Source organism: Dendropsophus ebraccatus, chromosome 14, assembly GCF_027789765.1.
Source record: "Dendropsophus ebraccatus isolate aDenEbr1 chromosome 14, aDenEbr1.pat, whole genome shotgun sequence".
NCBI classification, from domain to species: Eukaryota; Metazoa; Chordata; class Amphibia; order Anura; family Hylidae; genus Dendropsophus; species Dendropsophus ebraccatus.
In genome coordinates, this window is record NC_091467.1 from 13,427,607 (window position 1) to 13,443,538 (window position 15,932).

The 15,932-nt window shown below is 46.8% G+C and overlaps 1 protein-coding gene across 1 annotated transcript in view; it reads left to right on the forward strand.

Annotated features, from left to right (window-relative positions):
- Positions 1 to 942: 942 nt before the first annotated feature.
- Positions 943 to 15,932, forward strand: part of ACSS2 (acyl-CoA synthetase short chain family member 2) — a 31,525-nt gene continuing 16,535 nt past the window's right edge. The window contains exons 1-7 of the mRNA XM_069952095.1: positions 943 to 1,658; positions 5,740 to 5,935; positions 10,990 to 11,081; positions 11,162 to 11,265; positions 11,867 to 11,939; positions 12,296 to 12,371; positions 12,783 to 12,897. Of these exons, the coding sequence (XP_069808196.1) occupies positions 1,547 to 1,658; positions 5,740 to 5,935; positions 10,990 to 11,081; positions 11,162 to 11,265; positions 11,867 to 11,939; positions 12,296 to 12,371; positions 12,783 to 12,897 (768 nt within the window). The 5' untranslated portion in view covers positions 943 to 1,546. The remainder of the gene's footprint in view (positions 1,659 to 5,739; positions 5,936 to 10,989; positions 11,082 to 11,161; positions 11,266 to 11,866; positions 11,940 to 12,295; positions 12,372 to 12,782; positions 12,898 to 15,932) is intronic.

Consider the following 15,932-nt stretch of genomic DNA (forward strand, 5'->3'; position numbering starts at 1 on the left):
GCACACACCTGGATGGACGCCCTGCTGCACACACCTGGATGGACGCCCGCTGCACACACCTGGATGGACGCTCCACTGCACACACCTGGATGGACACCCCACTGCACACACCGGGATGGACACCCCACTGCACACACCTGGATGGACACCCCACTGCACACACCTGGATGGACACCCCACTGCACACATCTGGATGGACACCCCACTGCACACACCTGGATGGACACCCCACTGCACACACCTGGATGGACACCCCACTGCACACACCTGGATGGACACCCCACTGCACACATCTGGATGGACACCCCACTGCACACATCTGGATGTACACACTGCTGCACACACCTGGATGTACACCCTGCAGCACACACCTGGATGGACACCACTCTGCACACACCTGGATGGACACCCGCTGCACACACCTGGATGGACACCCCACTGCACACACCTGGATGGACGCCCTGCTGCACACACCTGGATGGACACCCCACTGCACACACCTGGATGGACGCTCCACTGCACACACCTGGATGGACACCCGCTGCACACACCTGGATGGACACCCCGCTGCACACACCTGGATGGACACCCCGCTGCACACACCTGGATGGACACCCCGCTGCACACACCTGGATGGACACCCCGCTGCACACACCTGGATGGTGTTATTGGACCCAGTCTGACATATTGTTTGTCCCCCAGCTATAACTACCACCATAACTAAAATTCAGGAGCTCTGTATATATCCACGTCTGGATCCCCTTTTTCCTATACTTACTACATTCTAATCTACATAAGGTATGAGGAGACCCTAGGCCGCCAGCTGTTGCAAAACTACAACTCCCATCATGCCCCCGGCGGCTCCCCATCCCTGATGTATAACAACAACCACACCCATGTGCGGCCGCATGAGGCGCTGTTCGCTCCTCCAGCCTGCAGGTGTCGCCAGAGAGCGGCCGAGTACACAGGCGCCGCTTCTTTGTGTGTCTTGCAGTCTCCTCCTCTGTGGGGGTCAAGTCTGGAGAGGAGGAAGGACTCCTCACACTGTGCACGGTGCAGCCTGACTCCTCCGGGCTGACAGAGGACACCGCCGCCTCCTCCTCCTCCTCCTCAGGCTGCTCTGCTCTCACAGCCCCCGTCACCCTCCTGTGCCGCCGCCGCCGGGGACTGAATGAAACTTCCTTCTTGCAGGACTTTTCCTGGCGCTCTGACCCCCTGCGCCCTTCTCCCTCCTCTTCCTCCTCTTCTTCTTCTTCTTCTTCTTCTGCATCTAGCGACATTTTAAGAAATTCTTAAAACATTTTCAGCATTTTTTAAAAGTAGTTATTTTTAATAACGGTCGTGCAGTTGGCAGTTTTTTTTCTCTGCTGTATTGCACATGTGGAGTTGTAGTGCACAATTGCATTTTCCTATTGGTTTTTGCGTCTGTTGCATTTAACAGTCAACCTTGTTTTTTATAATATTTACAAAAAAATTGTAAAAATTTTTTTTTAGATTTTTTTTTTTTTTTTTAAATTACCAGTTAGTGTTTCCCTATCTAGAGGCCATGTCTGCGTCTGATGTCTTCCCTCCAGCGCCAGAGGTGGCGGCCGCTGCGCACATCTCATCTTTTAAGAAATATCAGGAGATGTATGAGCGATCGGTGCGAGATCCCAGCGGTGAGTGATGTCTCCTTGTACAGTCCGTGGGGGGGTCTGTGCCCCCTATAAGGGGTCCTTGTACAGTCCGTGGGGGGGTCTGTGCCCCCTATAAGGGGTCCTTGTACAGTCCGTGGGGGGGGGGGGTCTGTGCCCCCTATAAGGGGTCCTTGTACAGTCCGTGGGGGGGGGGTCTGTGCCCCCTATAAGGGGTCCTTGTACAGTCCGTGGGGGGGTCTGTGCCCCCTATAAGGGGTCCTTGTACAGTCTGGGGCGGGGGTCTGTGCCCCCTATAAGGGGTCCTTGTACAGTCCGTGGGGCGGGGGTCTGTGCCCCCTATAAGGGGTCCTTGTACAATCTGTGGGGCGGGGGTCTGTGCCCCCTATAAGGGGTCCTTGTACAATCTGTGGGGCGGGGGTCTGTGCCCCCTATAAGGGGTCCTTGTACAGTCCGTGGGGGGGTCTGTGCCCCCTATAAGGGGTCCTTGTACAGTCCGTGGGGGGGGTCTGTGCCCCCTATAAGGGGTCCTTGTACAGTCCGTGGGGCGGGGGTCTGTGCCCCCTATAAGGGGTCCTTGTACAATCTGTGGGGCGGGGGTCTGTGCCCCCTATAAGGGGTCCTTGTACAATCTGTGGGGCGGGGGTCTGTGCCCCCTATAAGGGGTCCTTGTACAATCTGTGGGGCGGGGGTCTGTGCCCCCTATAAGGGGTCCTTGTACAATCTGTGGGGCGGGGGTCTGTGCCCCCTATAAGGGGTCCTTGTACAATCCGTGGGGCGGGGGTCTGTGCCCCCTATAAGGGGTCCTTGTACAATCTGGGGCGGGGGTCTGTGCCCCCTATAAGGGGTCCTTGTACAATCTGTGGGGCGGGGGTCTGTGCCCCCTATAAGGGGTCCTTGTACAATCTGTGGGGCGGGGGTCTGTGCCCCCTGTAAGGGGTCCTTGTACAATCTGGGGCGGGGGTCTGTGCCCCCTATAAGGGGTCCTTGTACAATCTGGGGCGGGGGTCTGTGCCCCCTATAAGGGGTCCTTGTACAATCTGTGGGGCGGGGGTCTGTGCCCCCTATAAGGGGTCCTTGTACAGTCCGTGGGGGGGTCTGTGCCCCCTATAAGGGGTCCTTGTACAGTCCGTGGGGGGGTCTGTGCCCCCTATAAGGGGTCCTTGTACAGTCCGTGGGGGGGTCTGTGCCCCCTATAAGGGGTCCTTGTACAGTCCGTGGGGGGTCTGTGCCCCCTATAAGGGTTCCTTGTACAATCTGTGGGGCGGGGGTCTGTGCCCCCTATAAGGGGTCCTTGTACAATCTGGGAATGGAGGGTCTGTGCCCCCTATAAGGGGTCCTTGTACAATCTGTGGGGCGGGGGTCTGTGCCCCCTATAAGGGGTCCTTGTACAATCTGGGAATGGAGGGTCTGTGCCCCCTTTAAGGGGTCGTGTTCATCTCTTTATTGACTGGATTGTTGCCGTATAAGAAAACTGCATTTATCTTATTTGTATGCGGTAAAAACGTGAACAGATTTTAAAAGGGTAAAAAAATCTCAAATCAACTGGTGTCAGAAATTTATACAGACTTGAAATTTACTTCTATTTAAAAATCTCCAGACTTCCAGTACTTATCAGCTGCTGTTTGCCCTGCAGGAAGTGGTGTATTCTTTCCAGTCTGACACAGTGCTCTCTGCTGCCACCTCTGTCCATGTCAGGAACTGTCCAGAACATGAGGGGTTATCTATGGGGATTTGCTGCTGCTCTGGACAGTTCCTGACATGGACAGAGGTGGCAGCAGAGAGCACTGTATCAGACTGGAAAGAATACACCACGTCCTGCAGGACATACAGCAGCTGATAAGTACTGGAAGACTGGAGATTTTCAAATAGAGGTAAATTACAAATCTATATTTTATATATAAGTTTTTGGTACCAATTGATTTGAAAGAAAAATGCCGGAGTACCCATTAAAGGGAAATGCGCTCCATAGCTTGCAGTGGGGTCAGGCCTGCGGCAGGATGGGGGGGGGGGGGGGTGCAGTGATCCAGGAGGGAACACAGGGAGTCGCATCTTTCTGACAGGTCAAAAGTTTTTTTTTTTTTTTTTTTTTTTTAAATAACAGGAACACTAAGACAAATCTTTTATGGTTCTGGTTTGGGTAAAATGACCCCCGAGGTGTCACATGGCAGACCTGACAACTCTGCTCTGCTACACCCACCGCCACTTATATTTACTGCAAACACGGTCAGATCTATGGGCAGGAGAGGCTAATGTATCTATTCAGTATTCTTGTTATTTATACCAAAACAAAGGGATATAGCAGCGACCGCACAGCCGGGGGCCACAAATCTGTGTCCTAAGACCTAGCGGGGAAAGTGTCATTCGAGGGCATCTTAGTGAAAACCACTTCTGTTGAAAGGGGTTCTCCAGTGAAAATCATTTTCTTTCAAATCAACTGGTGTCAGAAAGTTATATAGATTTGTCATTTACTTGTATTAAAAAATCTCAAGTTATCCCATACTTATCAGCTGCTGTATGTCCTGCAGGAAGTGTTGTTTTATTTTCAGTCTGACATAGTGCTCTCTGCTGCCACCTCTGGCCAAGACAGGAACTCTGTCTCGGTTTTCTATGAATCCACATAGAAAGCCTCTGCTGCTCTAGACAGTTCCTGTCTCGGCCAGAGATGTCAGCAGAGAGCACTGTGTCAGACTGAAAATAAAACATTTCCTGCATGACATACAGCAGCTAATACGTACTGGAAGACTGGAGATTTTTTAATAGAAGTAAATTACAAATCTGTATTACTTTCTGACACCTGTTGATTTGAAAAGAAAAATATTTTTGCTGGACAACCCCTTTAAGTGTGAATCCTCAGACATAAAGGGGTAATCTAAGATTACAGAACAAGTTGTTACCTCTCTGCACGATAAGGGGACATGTTGATCAGTGAGGGTTCACCCACAGGGACTCCCCATAATGAATGGAGGGCACTAAGCATGTGCAGCCTCCGCTTCCTTCATTCTCTATGGGGCCGGCTAACATTTTCGACTCTTGTTATCCCCGTCCTATGGATAGGACGTAATAAGATGAGCCGCTTATATTAGTTCCTCGGATTCTTTGTAGACAGTTTACCTAGAACTCCTAATGCTGGAACTGAGCATGTGCGACCAGATGAAGTAAAGGTCATATACCCAGGTAGTGATATACAAGCATCACATTATGGGACAGGAAGTGCAGAGGGAAAAGATTGGAATAGGGTATAGTGAGGATGTTTAGTCTGTACCCCAGTTTTGTGCAATGGATTGCCCCTTTAAAGGGGTACCCCAGTGGAAAATTTTATTTCAAATCAACTAGTGTTGATGTGTAATTTACTCCTATTTCTCCAGTCTTCCAGTACTTATCAGCTGCTGTATGCTCTGCAGGAAGTGGTGTATTCTTTCCAGTCTGACACAGCGCTCTCTGCTGCCACCTCTGTCCATGTCAGGAACTGTCCAGAGCAGTAGCAAATCCCCATAGGAAATCTCTCCTACTCTGGACAGTTCCTGACATGGACAGAGGTGGCAGCAGAGAGCGCTGTGTCTGACTGGGGAGAATACACCACTTCCTGCAGGACATACAGCATCTAAGTACTGGAAGACTGGAGATTTTTAGAAAGAAGTAAAATACAAATCTGACACCAGTAGATTAGATTTTTTTTTTTCACCAGAGTTCCCCTTTAAATAACAAGGCATTAGATACCTCCAGTGTAGCTAAACATTGAAGATCAATGGTCACCGGTAATGGATACAAGTGAAACCATCAGTCACAGAAGCTATTGGCATCGGCCAGATCTTACATTCCAGCTAAATAAATGGTTCTTCATGTACCAGCGTCTCGGAATGAATCACCTCTCCCTGGTGATGAGATAAATTACTCCACAGAGAGGAGTAGCTGGACGTGTACGCGGCCGTTGTACATTGCAGGGTTGGGAATCATTTCATCCAATTGCAAAATCCACAAACTGCACCCAATATGCACTGTGTGAACAGTGCCTGAGGTTTAGTCTCCATGCACGTGGCTTATTATATAGCAGCGATACATGATTTCAGCATGTGAAAAGTTTTTTCCTTTTTTTTTTTTGCAGAATTTTGGGGAGAAATTGCCAATGACTTCTATTGGAGGGTGCCCCCCTCTCAGCCCTTTCTGAAGTACAACTTTGACGTTATTAAAGGGAAGATCTATATCGAGTGGATGAAAGGAGCGGTCACCAATATATGTTACAACGTCCTCGATAGAAACGTCCAGGAGAAGAAACTAGGAGATAAAGTGGCATTTTACTGGTAAGTAAGAGGTCAGAATTGGCTTTTAAAGAGTTCCTGTCATGCCGGATCAGCAGAGAGTTTCTCTGGTAATCCGGAAGGTTCAGGGCTCCTCAGATACCAACGCGCAATGAGACTGATACACGATCCCCAGTGGTCCAATTCTATAGGAAAGGGGATAGCATGCCCATAGGCTTCTTTGTATTTCTCTTTGTATCAACGCTTTTCAGTTTTCAAGATCTTTGATTTCATCGGAATTTCCATTGTTAAGGGCGCCTTCACACGTACCAGAGTTTGCAGCGACGTAACAGAGTTTGCCTTCACACATAGATCCGCAGCGGATCCCTTCCTTGTACATATGGGCAGACAAACCAGCAGCGATCGACATCCTGCTGCGAGTATGTCCGCAGCCCTCCCCGTTAACCCCCCCCTCCCCTCCCACCACCGGAGCGTACATATCACCTGGTCCCCGCTCCGGTTTGCATTGGGGCTCCCTGTGTTTTCACATCCCGCTCAGCCAATCAGTCTGCTGCGGCAGGGCAGCGCACTAATTGGCCGAGCAGGAAGCAAGCTGAAGCGGGCAGCAGGTGATGTATACGCTCCTGCGGCAGGGGGGTTAACGGGGCGGGCTGCGGACATACAGTGTGAGCTGCGAGATTGTCTGCCCATATGTACAGGGCGGAGATCCGCTGCGGATCCATTACGTGCAAACACACCCCAAAGGCGTACTCCCATCTTAGACGTTTATGACTTATCCAAAAGATTCTCTGTACATTTCCCTGTCGCTTAAACTTGATTTGTCCTGAAGAAATTTCAAAAGTTGTGTTGGGGTTTGGATGTTCAGATACCGACTGATCGGCAGATGGAGTGGGGAGAAGTGCACTGCTGAGCGCTTCTCTCTCCATCTTGATGTTATCTCCGTCATTGTAAGTTTATGGAGCATATCTGCAGTAGTAAAGCACTTAGAGCACAGGTGTCAAACTCTGGCCCTCCAGCTGTTACCAAACTACAATTCCCATCATGCCTGGACAGCTTTAGCTTTGGCTGTCCAGGCATGATGGGAATTGTAGTTCTCCAACAGCTGGAGGGCCTGAGTTTGACACCCCTGACTTAGAGCCTAAAGAAATGCGTAGCTGTCTAATGATCAGTCTGGGTCTGAACACCCAGACCTCTAACTTTTTTTTTTTTTTTAATTCATGATGACATTTACAGGGAAGCCTTGATTCTTGGCGCCGGTTTCAAAGGGGTTATCCAGCATTAGAAAAACATGGCCGCTTTCTTCCAGAGAGAGCGCCACTCTTGTCTCCAGTTCAGGTGTAGTTTGCCCTTTAAGGGAACAAAAGTTACAAAACCTGCACCCAAACTAGAGACAAGAGCGGTGCTGTCTCTGGAAGAAAAGTCATGCCACGGTTTTCTAACACTGGATAATCCCTTTAAATTTGTAGTTTAATCCGTATGCTAATGAGGTTGTTTGGTGCACTGGGGGTGGGACTACTATCCTTGGCGCACGGATCCGCTCCAAGTGGTCCATTTCTTCTCATGAATATTGAGGCAGCGCTCTGCAGTGATATCACTGCACAGCACTGGATGAATATTCATTAGGATGGATGGAGTGGTAGCCCCGCCCCCAGTGCACCAAACCGCCTCATTTGCATAGAAAATAAATTGCAAAGTATAAGAAAACGGCGCCAAAGATGAAGGTAAAAAAATTCCTTTTATCCTTAACGCCCTTGCACTATAGGGACATAGATGTGTCTAAAGCGTACCTGTCATTTAAATGTCACTTTTCAGAAATAAATAAATATCAATAGTACAATGGATTTTAAGAAACTCTGTAGTAGGTTTTATTAAGGAAAAGAATTTTCTTCTGTACTCAAAAAGCTGTTTTCCTACCCTCCCCCCTCACTTCAGAAGATGCAGGATTTCTATGTCCATTATGGTCTATGGAGAGGGGAGGGGCCGAGGGGGATGAGTGAGCACAGAGAGGAGAAAAGGCAGCCCCGCACAGCACAACATCCTGCAATCTTCTCTTACCAAGCTCCCAGGCTAGCAGTGACCTTTCTGACCTGAATCCAGAGTTTTATGTTCCCAGACAGTCTGCAAATTACACAGCTGCTTCTCTGCTCTCCCTGCTCGCTCATGCCCCTTGGCCCCTCCCCCTCCATAGGTTATAATGGACTCGGCAGAACCCGGCCACTTGCTTCTCTGTAGTGAAGACTGCTGATAATGTACAGATAAGAAGCAGGTGGGGGGGGGGGAGGCTGGAAAACAGCCTTGTGAGTACAGAAAGAGGCTTTTATGCCTAATGAAACCTATTATAGAGTTTCTTTAAATCGCTTGTACTATTGATTTCTGCAATAATAATTTATATGACTGCTACACTTTGTGCATCTATTACATGACCAGGGGAGAGTCTGTTATCTGGAAATAAGCTGGATGACGGCGAGCAGAGATTTAGAGGATTTCAATACAGAAAGTATATGGGAGAATCAGATTTATACACAGTCTTGTCCATTGCAGACACTGAAGTGTACAGGGCCGTATCCCTCTAGAGCAGGCAGCATAAGGATAGACATAGTGAATATGGGGGGAGATTTATTAAACATGGTGTAAAGTGAAACTGGCTCAGTTGCCCCTAGCAACCAATCAGATTCCACTTTTCATTCCTCACAGACTCTTTGGAAAATGAAAGGTGGAATCTGATTGGTTGCTAGGGGCTACTGAGCCAGTCTCACTTTACACCATGTTTGATAAATCTCCCCCTATATAGTTAATTGTTTTTTTTTTCTTGTTGAAATGAATCTGAGGATTCGGAGTTCTACCATAAATCAGGATAAAATCCAAGCAGGTGACTCCTCCTCGTCGCCCTGTAGGGTTGGAATGGAGTCTGCGGATCAGATACAGTATATCACTCATCCTAATAGGGTTAGCGCTCGTGGCAATTCATCATTTATCAGATCCCATCAGGGCTTCATCTGTGACAGACAGCGACTCCGAGCTTACGTGTAATGCGCCCAGTCTGCCATCATCCTAGCGTAATGGCCGAGCTCTGTAGTGTGCGGAGCTCTGTAATATGTCAGAATAAATTGTATGTTGGGGAGGACGGCGGCATCTTAATGAACCCGGCCTTGTAGAATGACTTTGCTTCAATGGTTCCATTCTATAATAAATTATAAGCGTTATAAATGGCTTATCGGGCTCATTTGTACGTGTCTACCCAACATCTGCTCATCGTCTGTGCTCGGTAGGACTGTTAAAGGAGTACAAGGTGGTTGGGATTCGTGATACTAGAAGGGTGGATCCATTGTGACTGCAGAATGAGCTTGGGATAATGTTAGGACTATACAGGGGTCAGTAACGTTTTCACGTATCATAGGAATGCTAATATACAATGGTTTTAGGGCCACACAATCCCAGTGCTATAAGAAAGTTATACAGATTAGTAAGTTACTTCTATTTAAACATCTCCAGTCTTCCAGTACTTATCAGCTGTTGTATGCCCTGCAGGAAGTGGTGTAATCTTTCCAGTCTGACACAGTTCTCTCTGTTGCCACCTCTGTCCAGAGCAGGAGAGGTTTTCTATGGGGATTTGCTACTGCTCTGAACAGTTCCTGACATGGACAGAGGTGGCAGCAGAGAGCACAGGTTCCCCACCCCTGGCCAAAAAATGGTTATATATATATATATATATATATATATATATATATATATATATATATATATATATATATATATATATATATATATATATATATAAAGAAAGGTCTTGTCCAGAAAAGACATCAAGATTTCTTTTTTTTTCCTTTTTTCTGTTTTCCTGTTTTCTCTTCTTCTGTTACATGATAACTTGTTACTACTATAAGAAATGAAGAAACATATTGCCAGATAATAGCCGGGAACCTGCAGAACCATACACCTTGTAATGCCATATATCAGTGTATTGTAAATATAGGGGCGACCAGAGCCGTCCTGGTGATTTCAGACTGAACCAGAGGAAATAACACCATGTGACCGCTGTGCGTATTGCTTTGTGAAAAGTATACATACTGTATATTTACAATACAGAGAAGTACTGAAGATAGACAGAGATTCCAGGCTGACTGTGGTATCATAAAGGAGACTTCTCCTGTCCTGTCCGGTCTGTTTCAGCTGATACTTGTATTCTCCATGAAATAAAAATTTTTTAAGGATTTTTACTTACAGGTCTGTGTTGTGTTTTTCCTCTTCTATTCGTACTAGAAATATGTGACTTAATAGCCAACTGGATGTTACCGGTTCAGGGCGTGTCTCTACACAGTCTGACACTATCCAATCAAAGACGACAGTGGCTGACTGTGTAGGGACACGCCCCCAACTGGTAACACCCACTTGGCTATTTACTAGAAAGAATAGAGGAACAGCAGAAAGCAGAGCTATAAGAGAAGGTGTATAGGATTGGCCCTGATCATTTTTTTACATGTCATAGAGACTCGTCAAAGGTTTTCATCAGTCTGGGTGCTGAGACTCCCATCAATCAGTAGAACGAGCAGAGGGAAGCCCTTAGCTAAGTGCTTCTCTATTCTTGTCTCTTTCCTAACTCCAGACGACAGGCTTCAGAAACTTTCTATAGAGTCCAGTCTTTCAGTACTTATCAGCTGCTGTATGTCCTGCAGGAAGTGGTGTATTCTTTCCAGTCTGACACACTGCTCTCTGCTGCCACCTTTGTCCATGTCAGGAACTGTCCAGAACAGTAGCAAATCCCCATAGAAAACCTCTCTTGCTCTCCAGACTGTAAATAATACCACTTCCTGCAGGACATACAGCAGCTGATAAGTACTGGAAGACTGGAGATTTTTTTTTTTTTAATTCAAAATAATTTACAAATCTCTTCACTTTCTGGGACCAGTTGACTTGAGAGAAAAAAAAGACCCCTTTAAACATCCTCTCCAGTGGAGCAGTTTGGATTGCCGTAGGGTGGGACTAGGGCAACTAAATAAAACTATGTTTATATATTCTTTGTTTTGTATCCTCTGACTGTACAGACCAGTTTCTGTCACTTAAAAAAAAATTACTTTTTGTTTTTCCTTTCCTTCAAGGGAAGGGAATGAACCAGGAGACTGTACTTCAATCACTTACGCTGAACTCCTGAAGAAGGTCTGCCAGTTTGCCAATGTTCTACGTGACCAAGGTATTCTCATATTTCTGCAATTTATTTCTGTATTTTTTTTTTTTATATACTTCCTAATGAAACAAACTTTGTTTCCGCAGGTGTTAAGAAAGGAGACCGTGTGTCCATCTATATGCCCATGGTGATAGAGCTAGTTGTGGCAATGCTGGCCTGTGCCCGAATAGGAGCCATTCACTCCATAGTGGTAAGTTATTGGTTGGCTGATACATTTTATAAAGTTCACAAGTGTGGAGCATTGTCTGATATAAGCACACTAAGGGCCCTCTTACACGGGACGATTATCGTGTGAATTATTGTTATATTGTTAGAATTTAAACTATAACCGTTGCATATAAATGCAGGTAATGATCAAGCGATTAATGCCGTACCTGCAGCTCTACTCATAATACAGAAGCCGGGGGCCAATACGGAGATTGGCGGGGGATGCAGAGGATGGACCCACCACGATCTTCTTCTTTTCCCCTATCCTGGAATACCCCTTTAAGTATACATCTCAGTCTTATTGATTATACGCAGATTTTTTTATTTTTTTGAGGCATGCTGTAAGTTTGCCAATCAGATGTTATTGGCATATCCAGGAAGACTGTCCCTTTTAAAAATTTTAAATTTAGATAGAAATCTGTGTCCCAAGAGATCAACCATGTGGTCATCCTCCTCCCCACCCTGTCTCTGGCTGGAGCAGCAGCCTACCCCGCTCCTCCCTGTCTACAGTTGGAAAAAAATCAATGCTGCCTAATAGGTAAGGAATTACTTTCTGTTAATATATGTATCCCGTTTGTGTCTAGTTCGCAGGGTTTTCTGCTGAGTCTCTGTGCGAGCGGATCTTGGACTCTCACTGCTCTCTCCTTGTTACAGCAGGTAGGCATGTTTCTTAAAGTGTCACTCTTATGAAAAAAAAAAACCCTCATGCTTCCATCGACCACTAGTGCGAGCAGATAGACGTGATCAGCCAATTGCTTCGCTCCCCGTCTCGTTCCTTACTTTAGATGAGCTACATGGACTTTCTATAGAATCAGTCTACTAACAGTGTAGAGAGAAGCACTTAGCTCGGCGCTTTTATCCCATACAAGTTTGTTATGACCGGCATGTCCGGAATGTTTTTTACATGTGCTACAGAACCCGCCACTAGTTTATACATGAAAAATTGTGACAGGTTTGTGTTGGTGCATACATACATAATTTGCGTGACATGTTGGTTCTGATTTTCTTTACAGATGGCTTTTTTCGTGGGGATAAGTTAATTAACCTGAAACTGATTGCAGATGAAGCACTAAAGAAGTGCGCAGAGAAGTAAGTGCAATTCTACTGGGGTGGAAAAAGTAAAAAAAAAAAAAAAAAATAATGTACTCGCCTGTTGTGTATCCCTGCTTCTGCTTTTCCAGCTGTTTGCTTTACTCTTTCCATAAGGAAGTGCCTGCTCACCCAAGCACTGAATGGGGCGGGTCACCACCACGGCCTTTGGCTGAGCAGGCACTTCCTTGTGTCGGGATCGGGCATCATCAGGACAGTGGCTGCAGGGAATTACAGCAAGGGAGTTATATATATATATATATATATATATATATATATAATATGTGTGTGTGTGTAATTATTACTTATTCAGCCTAGTTTGGTTGTAAAAATAATCTCTGGACAAACCCATAAAATATTTGACACCTGAAATCTGTAAGAGATACATATTTATCTGAGGCTTCTTTGCAGGAACTACCCCCTGAAGAAGTGCATTGTGCTGAAACATTTGGCAAGAGATGATGGGATCTGTGATGGGTCAAGCAAATCCTCCCCTCCATGCAAGAGACTTTGTCAGAACGTACAGGTAAAATCCACAATGACTTACCCGTATCTCCCAGCATGCGTGTCAGTGCAGGTCCCTGGTGAGGACATCTCCAGGTGTCTGGCTTATACAGTATTGATGGCAACTCTATAGAGACGTGGCGATGGAAGCAAACCTGAAGTTCCAGTCATGCATTCTGAGGCAGTTTGATGCAGTTTTACTAGCAAAATAATGCAGCCATTGAACAGCGTACGTGGTAACGGTTTCGTCTGCCTACAGTAGTTGCATCATAGGATCATGCCCTTAAAGGAGTAGTCCCATCAGCACTATCTCTTCTCATATTGAAGTCGGCCCAGCCATACCAAGGATATAATAGAGGCACTTTACTGGAAAGGACATATACTACATATATAGTCAGGGTCCAGCTGAGCTGAAGCTGTTCATTCTTCGCTTTGGCTATTCGGCTCCTATGTGATAAAACAGCCGCTATAATAATATCTTCCTGTTGCATTATATAGGATAACATGCATAAAGAACTAGTTTTCAGTTCCCATTATATTCTCTATAGGTTCATGATCCAGTAAAGCTCTCCCCAGCGTTCGTGTTGAGCGAACTTGCTAAACTGTTCGGCAACTTACGCCATAACCGAACACTCTGCATTTGACCCCCCCACGGCTGGAGAAGTTTGATGCCACCCTAGGGAGTCCTGGTAAACGTGAGACTTCAGTCACAGGGAGTCAAATGGGAGCGTTCAGGTATAGAGAAAGGAATGCGGATTGTATGACATCATTTTTTCCGGGAGAACTGGCCCACCCTGGAGCACTGGGGGGCAGGACTGCCGGACCTCAGTCTAACAAAACCCCCTCCCCTCTGATGCGGCTCATTAGGAGCCACGTCACAGAGGGAATATGACCACACTGGGGACCGGTAAACACCGCCCCCAGTGCTCCAGGACGGGACGGTGCTCCTGAAAAGACTGGTGCCAAGCACAGGAACTGGGAGGGACATTAAAAAAAAAACTGCGCCACAGGCATCTCCACGCCGGTGCCATTCCCTAAACACAGGGATGTTCACAATGGTACATTCACTTTAACCACTCCAGAATTACTAATATCTTGTGGTGAGTGGTCACTTAAAGAAAAAAAAAAGTTTGATTAAATCAATCCAATCATTAGAACAAGTGGAGAGAGAAGTGACTGGACGAGTGTTTCTCTCCCCACTTTCAGTGCCTGTAACAGACAGTCCCATTGACTTTATTCTATCTTGGTGGCACAGAGCCAAGAGAATACACTTGGAACACACTCCTCCTGGTTCTCTCTAGAGATCAGCGGGGGTCTGAACGCTCACACCCCACCCAATCAAAACACGTCACACTTCTCCACAACATGTCAAAAATTCTCTACATTGACATTTTGCCCACTTTAAGCCCTTTACCCAGTGTGTTCCTTGCAGTAACTTGCTTCTGTTTTTCCTTTTATCCTTGAAATAAAACAAGTCATCGAATTCACCTCTTCTCCAAATGTTCTTCTAATCCATTCCAGTATTGTGCAGGGTTCTTAAGGCGACCATACACCTTTAATATCTTTCAGCCGTTGGTTATCTCACCCTTCCTCCCTATACGCAGCCAAGCCATCCTGTGTTCTTAAATGGGGAGGGGGGTAAAGGTCTTATTACACAAGCCGAACTAAAGGAGCAGTTGAGCGCCAACCTGTCAGATCAACGCTCGCTTTCTCCTCGTGTCCCGCTCACTGCCAGTCCTATTATACGTGGGGGAGCTGCAGAAAGGGCTCCCCAGATCTTTAGATCGTCTCGGGAGCAAATGGGAGATAGTGGTGGTCTGCTGACGCCGCTCCTGTTACGGGGAGCAACGGCCAGCAGCAGACTGTCGTTATCGTTCTACTTTATTCAACATGTTGAAAGCCAAGGATCACACAACATTGCCTTTTAAGGGTAGGTTCACACTGAGGAAAAGGTGAGGAATTGAAGAGGAATCCGCTCTTATTTCAGCTTGAAATTCCTCCCGTAAATTATGAACAGAGCAATGTCCTATTGTGTTCAATGGGATTTCCACCCTGTTGTTCACACTGCAGAATTTCAGAGCAGAAATTTCTGCCGCAGATCTGCTTTCTGCCCAAAGAATTGACGTGTCAATTCTTTGGGCGGATTCTGCTAGAGGAATCCTATGGAAGTCAATGGGGGCTTAAAGGTGATGTACCATCAGGTACATCCTCTTTAGGGTAAATTCACACGGGCGGATTCCCTGGGAGTTTCACGTACGTAATCCGCAATACACGTTTTATTCTTATTATTAATACGTGTATTGCGGATTAGCTGCAGATTTCATGCGTGAGACTTCCGGCGGATTCGCCCGTGTGAATTTACCCTTAATCTGACAAACAGATCGAACGGCGCCGTCATGGGGAAGCCGCAGTCGTTTTTGGAATCGCAGCCGGTTCCTGTGTACGGCGCCGTTCTATCAACGGTCCTGGGAGGAAATTCCCTCCCCTCTATGACGCGGCTCCATTGATTCTATTCCATTGATTCCCTCCCAGTGGGGGCGGGCCGGCCCGCCTCCTGTGCTTCGGCATCAGCCCGGGACTCGGGCAGCGGTTCCAAAAAAGGACCGCGGCACCGGCTTCCCCGTGACGGCGCCGTTCGATCCTTATGGTACATCCTCTTTAAATTCTGCTTGCATTCTCCTTGAATTCCGCTTGAACTCTACTTGCATTCTGCTCGAATTCTGCTCCTATTCTACCAGAGCTAAATAGGTGAGAAATTTCAAGCAGAAAACTTTCCTGTACAATTCCTCGAGGATTCCTCAGTGTGCACATACCCTCACACGAGCTATTATACCAAGCAAATACGGCTGATAATCTCTTGGTGTAATAGGGCCTTAAGCCATGGTGAGAGAGCTCTGACTGCAGCTTATCTCTCCCAGAACAAAGGGGTCAGGTGGTTATTTTGTCATTGTCTGTGGGCAGTTGGGAGAGCCTTGTAAACCTTATACCGACAGTCTGTTCTGCTGCGAGTGACTGGCACGGCTGACCACAGTGTGCGGTGACCTTTAGAAAGCCAGG